The sequence below is a fragment of the Petromyzon marinus genome, chromosome 61, assembly GCF_048934315.1.
Source record: "Petromyzon marinus isolate PM22_M1 ecotype Great Lakes invasive population chromosome 61, UKy_Petmar_22M1.pri1.0, whole genome shotgun sequence".
In the NCBI taxonomy this organism is placed as follows: Eukaryota; Metazoa; Chordata; class Hyperoartia; order Petromyzontiformes; family Petromyzontidae; genus Petromyzon; species Petromyzon marinus.
Genome location: NC_133727.1, coordinates 5,909,757 through 5,922,031, shown reverse-complemented (window position 1 = coordinate 5,922,031; position 12,275 = coordinate 5,909,757). Strand labels below are relative to the sequence as shown.

At 55.2% G+C, this 12,275-nt stretch overlaps 1 protein-coding gene across 2 annotated transcripts in view; it reads left to right on the top strand.

Annotated features, from left to right (window-relative positions):
* LOC116955738 (transforming growth factor-beta-induced protein ig-h3-like) overlaps positions 1-12,275 on the top strand; it is a 254,790-nt gene that overhangs the window by 185,409 nt on the left and 57,106 nt on the right. For both annotated transcript variants that reach the window (XM_032977008.2, XM_032977009.2), the window contains exons 17-18: positions 4,230-4,314; positions 11,442-11,564. In XM_032977008.2, the coding sequence (XP_032832899.1) occupies positions 4,230-4,314; positions 11,442-11,564 (208 nt within the window). The remainder of the gene's footprint in view (positions 1-4,229; positions 4,315-11,441; positions 11,565-12,275) is intronic.

Below are 12,275 nucleotides of genomic sequence, written 5' to 3'. Positions count from 1 at the left end.
ACGCTCGGAACGCTCCCCAAAAAACTAGCCGCCGCGACGTTGACGAAGTAGGACTTCAGGTCGAGAGTTCAATGCCGGGCGCCCCCCTCATTGCACGGTGACCTACGCGTAACTTGAGCGGGGCCGTGATGTCCGGTTGCGAGCGCTTCGGCATTAGCCCCCCCGGCCTTCTCCAACCCTCCCTTCGCCGGGGCAAAAAACAGCGCCCAGAGCCCCCGACAAAAAAAAAACAACGCTTCTTCATGCGTACGCATCGCTGGCACCGACAAGGCGGACGCCGTGACAACCCCCCCCCCCCCAAAAAAAATATATATATATAAACCGCACACTTCGGGACCTCCAGGAAAGAAAGTCTAACCCGGTCTCCAGAAATAGCGCAAAGCCTTTGCGTTGTTGGGGGGGGGGGGGCGGGCAGGAGACCAAAGCCCCACTTTCATGGGAATTAAGCGTCGCTCCAAGCGACGTCGCGGTACGTTCAGAATAAGATTCTTTGTTTTTATTCCAGCATATTTAATTGTGCTGGAGGAATCCGATGAGCTGCGAAGCTCTTTTTTTCACCGACCGATGTCCGGTCGGTCGGGGCATAAAGAGAAGCCCTGCTTGATGGGTAAAACGGGACAAGGCGTTTTGTTTAGCGCGTCGCGTTTATTAAAATAAAATTTTTAAAAAAAGATGAAAAATAAGTAAACATTTATTGAACCAACGTAGCTCGCGGCCCGTTTGTCGGGGAGCAGGGCTTGTCAGAGCGGGTGTTGATGGTAATGCAGCGCAATCGGGAGTCGACGATTGGTCGATGATCGGAGAGCGACCGGCAGGTTTTGTTGTTTGGAGAAAAAAGGCGAAATATTCGGTCATTTTAATTGGGCGGGCGGCTGCCAGTAGCCTCTCACCGTGCGCATAGTTCCCCGCGGTAGCGCGCGCTGACATCAATTAATGGCTGCGTAGATGTATTCTTATTATGATGTACTCCTTTGAGAAGATAGGGCTAGTGTCTCGTAAGAATCTCCCTGTGTTAATGTTAACCCATTGTTCGTGCTAAAGGTTTTTGGGTTATTTTGTGTAAGGTATTAAATGTGCCGTAACCCTTCCACCACCCGACACAGCCAATAAGGTTTGTCACGTAAACTAAACGTGCCAATTAGTTTACTACTTCAGCCCACCGGTGTGTTGGATAGTCAATCCACAACATTTACAATTGTACATTGTAAATGTTGTATTTTAGTAACTAATTGGCACGTTTTGTTTACGCGACGAACCTTGCTTGCTGTGTCGGGTGGTGGAGGGTCACGACACATTTAGACTTCCGCAATTTAACCCAAAAACCTTTATCATGAATAATATTTTTGATTTAAAGCTTTCGTGACTGCAGGGATTCATATTCTTGGTTCTTTCGGTAAAGTCACCACGTAGAAGGGAAACAATAACATGTTCTTGCTGTGGTTTCACACCTGATGATGATTGCTTGTGTTGCAGTCGAAACGTCGTGACAATTTTATCGTTTTATATTTTTTTATTTTATTGTTTCCCTTCTACGTGACTTTACCGAAAGAACCAAGAATATGAATAATATTGGTCGCGGGAGCCTACGTATTAAACTAACCCATTATTATTCTTAGCTCTTTCGGTAAAGTCACGTTGAAGGGAAACAATAAAATAATACCGAAAGAGCTAAGAATATGAATGACTGCAGTCACGAAAGCTTTAAATCAAAATTTAACCCATTATTCTTTGCATTTATTTTTTCACTGACTAGGCAAACTTAACACTTTACAATGCGTGTGTGTGTGTGTGTGTTCGTGAGAGAGCGACTTTAACATCCGTTACCGTAAACACACACCGGCCACCGATCTAAATGTTCTACGCCCCGGAACGCGTGGGAATTTCCTCTCCACCAATCTCCTTTATAAATGAAACATTCCTAAGCAATTATAGTGAAGCGATTACAATGCCCCATCTCCTTTATTAGTATCGGTAATATGCGATCGGCGTGGAATACCACGGCCCCATTGGGAATATTAACTTCATTGTTCATGACACGGGAGGGGGTAACTTCATTGTTCATGACACGGGAGGGGGTAACTTCATTGTTCATGACACAGGGGGGTAACTTCATTGTTCATGACACGGGAGGGGGTAACTTCATTGTTCATGACACAGGGGGGTAACTTCATTGTTCATGACACGGGGGGGGGGGGGTAACTGCATTGTTCATGACACAGGGGGGGTAACTTCATTGTTCATGACACAGGGGGGGGGTAACTTCATTGTTCATGACACAGGAGGGGGTAACTGCATTGTTCATGACACGGGGGGGGGGGGTAACTTCATTGTTCATGACGCAGGGGGGGGGGTAACTGTATTGTTCATGACACGGGGGGGGGGGGGTAACTGCATTGTTCATGACACGGGAGAGGGTAACTTCATTGTTCATGACAGGGGGGGGGTAACTTCATTGTTCATGACACAGGGGGGGGGGGTAACTTCATTGTTCATGACACGGGAGAGGGTAACTTCATTGTTCATGACAGGGGGGGGGTAACTTCATTGTTCATGACACAGGGGGGGGGGGGTAACTTCATTGTTCATGACACGGGGGGGGGGTAACTTCATTGTTCATGACACGGGGGGGGGGTAACTTCATTGTTCATGACACGGGGGGGGGGGTAACTTCATTGTTCATGACACAGAGGGGGGGTAACTGCATTGTTCATGAGACAGGGGGGGGTAACTTCATTGTTCATGACACAGGGGGGGGGTAACTTCATTGTTCATGACACGGGGGGGGGTAACTTCATTGTTCATGACACAGGGGGGTAACTGCATTGTTCATGACACAGGGGGGGGGGTAACTGCATTGTTCATGACACAGGGGGGGGGGTAACTTCATTGTTCATGACACAGGAGGGGGGTAACTTCATTGTTCATGACACAGGGGGGGTAACTTCATTGTTCATGACACAGGGGGGGTAACTTCATTGTTCATGACACAGGGGGGGGGTAACTTCATTGTTCATGACACAGGGGGGTAACTGTATTGTTCATGACACAGGGGGGTAACTGCATTGTTCATGACACAGGGGGGGGGTAACTTCATTGTTCATGACACAGAGGGGGGGTAACTGCATTGTTCATGAGACAGGGGGGGGTAACTTCATTGTTCATGACACAGGGGGGAGTAACTTCATTGTTCATGACACAGGGGGTAACTGTATTGTTCATGACACAGGGGGGGGTAACTTCATTGTTCATGACACAGGGGGGGTAACTGCATTGTTCATGACACAGGGGGGGGGTAACTTCATTGTTCATGACACAGGGGGGGTAACTGTATTGTTCATGACACGGTATATATATTTTTTACCAACAGCAGATTCGCCAGCTCGTAATAATAACAACAAATGATCATCTTCGTGGCAACATCCCGCTTTGAATGTTTTTGCCAACTCCTTTATTTTGCACCGCTGTGATTTTATTATTCCGCTCGTTCCCTCCGGCAGAGTGTCGCGGAGTCTCAGCGCTCTTTTTCAGGAGGGTCCTGCCAAGTTTATATCTTTTTTGCGGTGCAGGAGGTCATGGGGTTGATCCCGACGCCCCGATGCCTGCTGTATATTTGGACTTTGATTGCCTCTTCCCGTGGCCGCGTGGATTTTTCTCCGTGTCCTCCGGTTTTCCACAACCTCACATTGACAATCGGAGTTGGCTGCCCGTACGTCTCCACGCGGTGGCGATAAGCCACACTCCTTGGTTTTATTCGGTAAAGTCACGTAGATAAAATAAAACAAAATAAAAGAAAGTGATTAAATCACGACGTCGATTTGATTATTTTTTTCTATCTACGCGACTTCACCGAATGAAACCAAAGAGTATGAATCCTTGCAGTTTACGAAAGCTTCAAATCTGGACGATAGGCCACTTCGCTGAGCTATCGTTTATCAGCGGGCCTTCACCTGCTGGAGGGAAAAACCCCGAGGCCCTGGATACAAATCCATCCGGGCACGCGGAGCGAGACACGCAAACTCCAGACGTATACGTGCGCCGGGGTCCGGGATCGGGATGGAACCCACGACCTCCCGCACACCAGGCGAGGTAGTCAACATCTCGGCACGGCGAGACGTTCCGTTGTGTTTTTTTGCCACCGCGGGCGCGTGGCCTGCCTGCGCCGCCAATCAAACACGCGGGGAGCCACCGACGACCGCCGCCCGTCTGTCCGTGTCTGTCGATGAGGACAGAAACTGGAGGCCAAGGAGGACGGATCCGCTGTGATCGAGACCGAGGGCGACATCACGGAGGCCATCATCGACCAGATAATACGGGGTGAGTTGGACGCTGCTGCCCCATTGCAGACCCCTCCCTCCATCTCTCCCTCCCTCACCCCCTCCCTCTCTTGCCACGATCCCCTTGCGCAGGGGGTGGGGGGGGGGGGGCGGCAACCTGCAGCTGCGGAGCCACGTGCCACTCTTTGGCTGCCCCCCCTTGGGGCTGTTTGGCTGCCCCCCCCTTGCGACTCTTTAGCTGCCCCCCTTGTGACTCTGGCTGCCCCCCCTTGCCACTCTTCAGCTGCCCCCCCCTTGCGACTCTTTAGCTGCCCCCCCCTTGTGACTCTTCAGCTGCCCCCCCCTTGCCACTCTTTAGCTGCCCCCAACCTTGCGTTTTTTTTTCCTTAAACAAAAAATGAAACTCGGTTCACTTCATGCGGTCCTTCACGCTCTAAATTGAAGTTAGGGGCGGTCCCCGCTTTTACGACGTCACAATGAGGCTTGCGGAAACCCCCCCCCCACCCCCCCCGCCCCCCCCCCGGCCATCGATCGGAGCCCTGTTTCCCCATCGATGCGACCGCCCTCTTGGTGGCGACGACAACAAAACATGCGGTCAGACTGCGACGCGGCTCTCGAAATGTTTTTTTTTGGGTCGAAGGCCAAAAAAAACAAAAGAATTTGGTGGGTGGGTGGGTGGGTCCCTGGGTCCCCTCTTCTTTGAAAGGATGGCGACCCCTGCCCAAAGTTGAACCCCATCCGCGCGGCAAGGAGTATGGACGCCTTGCAGGACAGACCACGCAGCTGCCCGAGCATCCCGCTCTATCCGCCGAATTGAAACGGAACTGCCTCGAGTAAACGAGAGAGCCCTCATTAAACGCGAAATACAAACCGTAGCAACGTACACGCGCGCCGCACGCGCGCCGCGCGACGCCACGGCACGGCACGGCACGGCACCGCGAGAAAACAACCCGGCCGTGCCAACGCGAGCGATGCAAGCGCGACGGCGTCCGTGACGGTGACGGCGAGCGTCACGTGCCTGGGGCTGTAATTGCCCCCCCCGCGTTATCTCAGCGGCTGCGCCGGAGACCGCGGCCAACCGCGACGTTGCCGTCGGCTCGGCCTGCACGTCCGAGCCACTTCGCGCCTTTAGGGCGACACGCGCGCCCGAGCATGCGTCCGGCTGTCCGACTGCCACCTCGCTCGGCGAACCCGGAACCCGTGTGCGCCGAGAACCCACCGGGAGCTGCTCGCGCGTGCCGGTGCACGACCTTAATACCTGGGGGGGGGTTGCAGCGATTAAATCCGAGCCTCGGCCTTGATTGCCGAGGCAGCGCAGGCCGGACAGCGAGCCCGGGGATACGTTTCACATCGGCAGTTGCCGCGTCGTGCCCCTGAGCAGCTTTCCCTAACACCCCCCCCCCCCCCCCCCGCCCGCCCACCCGCCCCGGAATAAAACATCGCTTGAGCCGTGGGAATTCTAAAATGTGGTTGGGGTGAATGGCCAATCACAATGCAGGGAAAGCTTTGCTTGGGTTTTCTGAACTGACAACTCTGCTACTGACGGGTCGTGCCGTGACCTTGCGGCCACCTGACCCTAACTGCCGCAGTGCCCTGCCGTCCTTGAACATGCGTCTGTGTGCCGAACTTCTTCCGCACCATACGTAGCCAACCGCACTAATCGGGAGGTTAATGATGCCGATCTCGTCAAGGAGCGTAAACCACCATGGCGCGAACTCCGGTCGTCATCCTCGCAGGCTTTCGGCTCAGCCGTCGAACAAAGACATCGCGCGGCACTTCCAGATGCGTTTCCGCGGCCGTCTGGAACGCTCTTCCTTCCGATATTAGGAAGCCACTGGACCTATGCACTTTTAAATCATCTCGGTTTAAAAACTATTTTTTTTTTTAGAACCGCTTTTTGTGTTCAGTTTATTGTCCCTCCGTACCTCCGATCAGCGGCACTGCCGGCTACGTACGGTGCGAAAGAAGTTGTACACATGTAGTGGGTTCTATGGAGGCAGACAACTTGCGCTTTGGAGGCAACGCGTTTATTGCACACCCCAACAGGGCAAGCTACATAAACCACATAAACACTCGGGATTGACTAACCAGGTGGTAACTGCCACGGAGCTAGACCTCGACAAGGTCACGATATAAACGGGTCAGGTCAGTGAAGCACTGACTGACCCACAATGTCGAATGTGACGACCGAAGCCCGAAGAGTTAAGACCGAAGAGCGTAGCACGGCCGGTTGATTCCAGAAGACAGCCAAGAATTCTCCCGGGGCTGCCCCTTTTATCCTCCTGGGCGTGGCCTCGCTCTGCCCTCGGCCACGCCCGCTTCGGTCGCCGGCGCAACGCCATGGTGACTCAATATACGTCAACAACCGCCATTCGCCACTAAGTGGCGGTGACGTCACCACAACGCTTGTGCCAGGCTATGTGCACCTTGAGGCCACGTGAAGTGTCGGTCGCCCGCTGGCAAGAGGTCACGGGGCAGACCCAGACGCCACAGGTCGACTGAGACGACTTGATGATACACCACCTATGCCCCCTACTGTGCCTACACATACACACACACACGATGAGTGGGTGGTGGATTTTCGCGAATTCGTGCGATCAGGGACACCTGCATTAGGCTGTTCAACACCAGGGTTCATTCCCGTCTCTGGCATGTCCTCTTATCTGGAGCCGAGTGTACTTATTGCCCTGTCTCACCATGCGGGGAAAGCCAAATGGGGTGTCCCAAACGTCTTCGTGTCTGTCCGGTATCGAAAGCACAATGCCTCGCTGATCCTCGTGCGCCTCCCCCACCCGCTCCTTCCACCGCCGAGCACAAATACGCCGCTCACCGTGTCGGCCTCTTAAAAGCACACGCTTTCCGATGACAGGAAAATGTCAGTGGCGAAATGCGAAGCGGTAGTAATTTCAATTTGCCGAGCGCCGTGTGTGCACGTTAGTGGATTTGGTTTGCGTTTGCTACACCCGACCGCCAAATGTAGGTCCCTTGGTGTTCATTTGTCAACCTTTTCCTCTGCCTGCAACCGAACCGCCCAGGAATGCTCCCAATCTCGTGGCATCTCGAGAGCTCGGCGGGCTTTGAGCCCGGATATAGTGTTTGGATGGGTGCAGTGTCAACGATTCGGAGACAAGACTCCTCCTTTGTTCAACACAACTTCCACGCTTTTCGTCCGTGCACTCCCCGCGGTAGCTCAGCCGAGCCGGTACACAGCACTGGCCGTCTAACGCTGACGGCGCTGACCGAGATAGCCAGCCACGATCTTCCGTAAGCGCAACATCTATGGGAGTCGAGCCAGCCGAGAGCGGTTCACGCGGACGCCGTCGCGAGAGGTCACACACGCTTGGCGCCAACGCTCCTTCCGTCGGCTGCGCATGCCGGAAAATTTTGCCCAAATTATTGAAATGTGCACCGCAAATTACTAAATTTTTTGGGAATATTGCAGGGCAGTCGACGCTCCCGACTGGCAGCAGACCAATGTCACCCCCCTCCACCCCCCCCCTGGTCACTCACTGACGTATCTCCCCGGTCACACAACAACAGCAACAACAACGCACGCGCTAAAAACGCTTCTCTCTGTCCGCCCCGAGAGCCTCTCTCCGTCAGACATTCCGCGTCCGCCCGTCCGTCCGTCTGTCTCGCTCACTCTCACTCCTCTCCCCCCCCCCCCCTCTGCGCGACCTTGCCCATGCGATCGGGGGGGGGGGTTGGAGCGGTAGAGACAGCGGTGTGATGAACGCTCCCCGTGAGGCTTTGATGAACTGGCAGTGGCATGCCGTGTGATCGCTGCATCTCCGTGTCCTCATCGCTTGCCACGGGAGCCGGTGATACCCTTGCTGAGCGCGACCCACCCCCCCACACGCCCATGTTTAAATTGGGGCTGAGATGTTAACTACCTCGCCTGGTATACAGGAGGGCGCGTGGGTTCGATCCCGACCCTGACGCCTGCTGTATATTTGGAGTTTGCGTGTCTCTCTCTCTGTCCCCATGGTGAGATGTTAACTACCTCGCCTGGTATACAGGAGGGTCGTGGGTTCGATCCCGACCCTGACGCCTGCTGTATATTTGGAGTTTGTGTATCTCTCTCTCTCTGTCCCAAAGGTGAGATGTTAACTACCTCGCCTGGTATACAGGAGTTCGTGGGTTCGATCCCTACCCTGACGCCTGCTGCTGTATATTTGGAGTTTGCGTGTCTCTCTCTCTCTGTCCCCATGGTGAGATGTTAACTACCTCGCCTGGTACACAGGAGGTCGTGGGTTCGATCCCGACCCTGACGCCTGCTGCTGTATATTTGGAGTTTGCGTGTCTCTCTCTCTCTCTCTCCCCTTGGTCGCGTGGATTTTTCCTCCGGGTCCTCCGTTTTGTTTTCTTGCCCCTCCGCATTGAGAGTCGACGTCACACGTTCGGAGGCTGCTCTAAATGTCCACATGGTGGTGATGAGCCGATTCGTTGAGCGATCGTTCGCGATGGCCAGGCCCCTTTTGGAAGAAACATAAAAGAGCTATATAGTAGCTGAGCGGGGCCTTAGCCGGAAAAATAAAAAAAATAAAAACATAGTTTAAAAAAAATATATATGTCCTTTAAATAAAGGCAGTGGCGTTATGGCCGATATTCAATAGCTCTCTGTCTAAATGAAGTACTCTTGTGTCCGCACGCGTGCGAAGCGTACAAATGCGCGGCGTCTTCATAACGCACGTGACGTGATATTGCGCGGCTGTGTTCTTCTGCCGTTCGCGGAGGGAGGGGGAGGGGAGGGGGAGGGGGTGAGAGAGGGAAGGGGTGAGGGAGGGGGTGAGGGAGGGGGCGAGGGAGGGGGTGAGGGAGGGGGCGAGGGAGGGGAGGGGGAGAGAGAGGGGGTGAGGGAGGGGGCGAGGGAGGGGGAGAGGGAGGGGGCGAGGGAGGGGGGGGGCGAGTGAGGGAGGGGGCGAGGGAGGGGGAGAGGGGGGGGGCGAGTGAGGGAGGAGGAGGGAGGGAGGGAGGGGGGTAGGGAGAGAGGGGAGGGGGCGAGGGGGCAATGGATGCGGGGGATTCAACCCTGGGGGCTCCTTTTGCCGTTTCGCTCGCACTGCGCTCACCTCTCTTCTTTCCGTGCACTCACCCTCACCTCGTCTAACCTCACCTCGTCTAACCTCACCTCGTCTAACCTCACCTCGTCTAACCTCACCTCGTCTAACCTCACATTGCTCCCCCGTCCCGTGTCCCGCAGTCCTGGCCCTGTGACGGTGATTGACTTGCCTTAAATTAACGAACAAACGGAAATAAAATAAAAATCTCAACTTTGGCCGTCACTCACGACGGCCGTGGCCTCCAGGGTGAAACTCTACAACGACAGGTGACGTTTCAGGCGATGGCCCCAAAGGGCGTTCTTCACCGAGAGAGACCCAGAAACTCACACAGAGACCCGTAGACTCACACAGAGACCCATAGGCTCACGTAGATACCCATATAGTCACGTAGAGACCCATAGACTCACATAGAGACCCATAGACTCACACAGAGAAACATAGACTCGCACAGAGACCCACAGACTCACACAGAGATCCATAGACTCACGTAGAGACCCATAGACTCACGTAGAGACCCATAGACTCGCACAGAGACCCATAGACTCACACAGAGAAACATAGACTCGCACAGAGACCCACAGACTCACACAGAGATCCATAGACTCACGTAGAGACCCATAGACTCACGTAGAGACCCATAGACTCACACAGAGACCCATAGACTCACGTAGAGACCTATAGACTCACACAGAGACCCATAGGCTCACGCAGAGACCCACAGACTCACACAGAGACCCATAGACTCACGTAGAGACCCATAGACTCACACAGAGACCCATAGGCTCACGTAGAGACCCATAGACTCACACAGAGACCCACAGACTCACACAGAGACCCACAGACTCACACAGAGACCCATAGACTCACGTAGAGACCCATAGACTCACACAGAGACCCATAGACTCACACAGAGACCCACAGACTCACACAGAGGCCCCCAGGCTCACACAGAGACCCATAGACTCACGTAGAGACCAATAGACTCACACAGAGACCCATAGGCTCACGTAGAGATCCACAGACTCACACAGAGACCCACAGCCTCACACAGAGACCCATAGACTCACACATAGACCCACAGACTCACGTAGAGACCTAGTTTGTTGTCCTTTCCCCGCACCTCCGATGAGCACGGTTGGCTACGCACGGTGCGACCGAAGTTCAACGCGAATGTACTCCGCCTGCCCATCGCATGATGATGAAGCCTGCGGAGGACAGTAGAATTTTCCCTGCGCGCTGGCAGGGGGGAAATGCTGCCGATGTTTGCCGCGCACCGCGTCGGGTACTCATTTGAGGCTGAGTCTACCTAGGGGAGGCCCGGGGCCGGTCCGGACAGTCGCCACCGGTGTTGGCCGCGAGCGGGGAATCGAACTCGGGCCGCCGGGTTCGTAGCGCGGCGTAGCGCTGACCGCAGCGCCACCCCTCCCCACGCAGGATGCGACGCACGTGCACGCTCCGTCTACAGGGTGGCCCAGATGTCCCGTGACCGCCCCCCCCCCCCCCCCATTTAAATCTCTAAAACATCGAATATTATTTTTTCACGCGCAGGTTTTATTTCTCACGTAAATTACTGTTGCAAAGGAAAAACGAAAACAACAAAACCGCTCACTGCCGCACTGCCGCCGCACAAAAGACAAAGATCCCCCGTGTAGCCTTAACAGACTGTAGGGGCAAGTGCTGTTAGCGAGCAGCTGTGAAGGCCGGCACGGCGCACGAAGGGGGTGGGTGGCCAGCGCCACGCCCGGCCGCCTTTGTCTCCCTCACTGGCAATGCTCACACATCGCACCAGGTAACTCATTTGAGGCCGAGTCGACCTAGGGGAGGCCCGGGCGATCGGTTCAGATAATCGTCACCGGTGTTGGCCGCGAGCGGGGAATCGAACCCGGGCCGTCAGGTTCGTAGCGCAGCGTGGCTAGCGCTGACCGCTACACCGCGGCTCCCTACCGCCTCACGTACACACGCGCACACACGCGCACACACGCACGCCACGTAGCGCGGTCCCTCCATTTAGCCCGGGGTTCGGGAGGGGTCGCCGCCGACGTCCGTGCCGCCGTGACCCCTCGCGAGCGGCCTGCAGTGTGCGCTTCTCTGCCGCGGGCTGCAGGCGGCTTCAGGAGGCTGACCATCCGCCGGATCGTCACCAACGCCGACGGCTCCACGTCCATCGACGTCTACCCCCTCGAGGGCGACGACCTCGACGCCAAGCTCCGTCGCATCATGCTCGAAGGTCAGCCCCCGCCCCTCCCTCTCGCCCCGCCTACTTTGCGCGCGCCCCTTACCCAGCACCCCCCCCCCCCCCCGGTCTCAGCGCCCCGCCCCCTCCGTGCACGCCCCGCCCCATCCGAGCAAGCCCCGCCCCCTCCGCAGCAACGTCACAAAGACGGAGGTCGACACGTGTAGCGGCTGACGGGGGGGGGGTTCGCAACGGTTGACTACGTAGGGTGCCAAAGAGGTTCAACAAACGGTGCAGACGTACGGCCACCACTGCCACCGCTGCCACTACAACCATGACCACCACCACCACCACAACCACTGTCACCATCACACAAAGACAGATCACCCAGTGTAGTCGCTGATGGATGTACAACCACCACAACAACCACTACAACCATGACCACCACCACCACAACCACTATCACCATCACACAAAGGCAGATCACCCAGTGTAGTCGCTGATGGATGTACAACCACCACAACAACCACTACAACCATGACCACAACCACTATCACCATCACACAAAGACAGATCACCCAGTGTAGTCGCTGATGGATGTACAACCACCACAACAACCACTACAACCATGACCACCACCACCACAACCACTATCACCATCACACAAAGACAAAGACAGATCACCCAGTGTAGTCGCTGATGGATATACAACCACCACAACAACCACTACAACCATGACCACCACCACAACCACTGTCACCATCA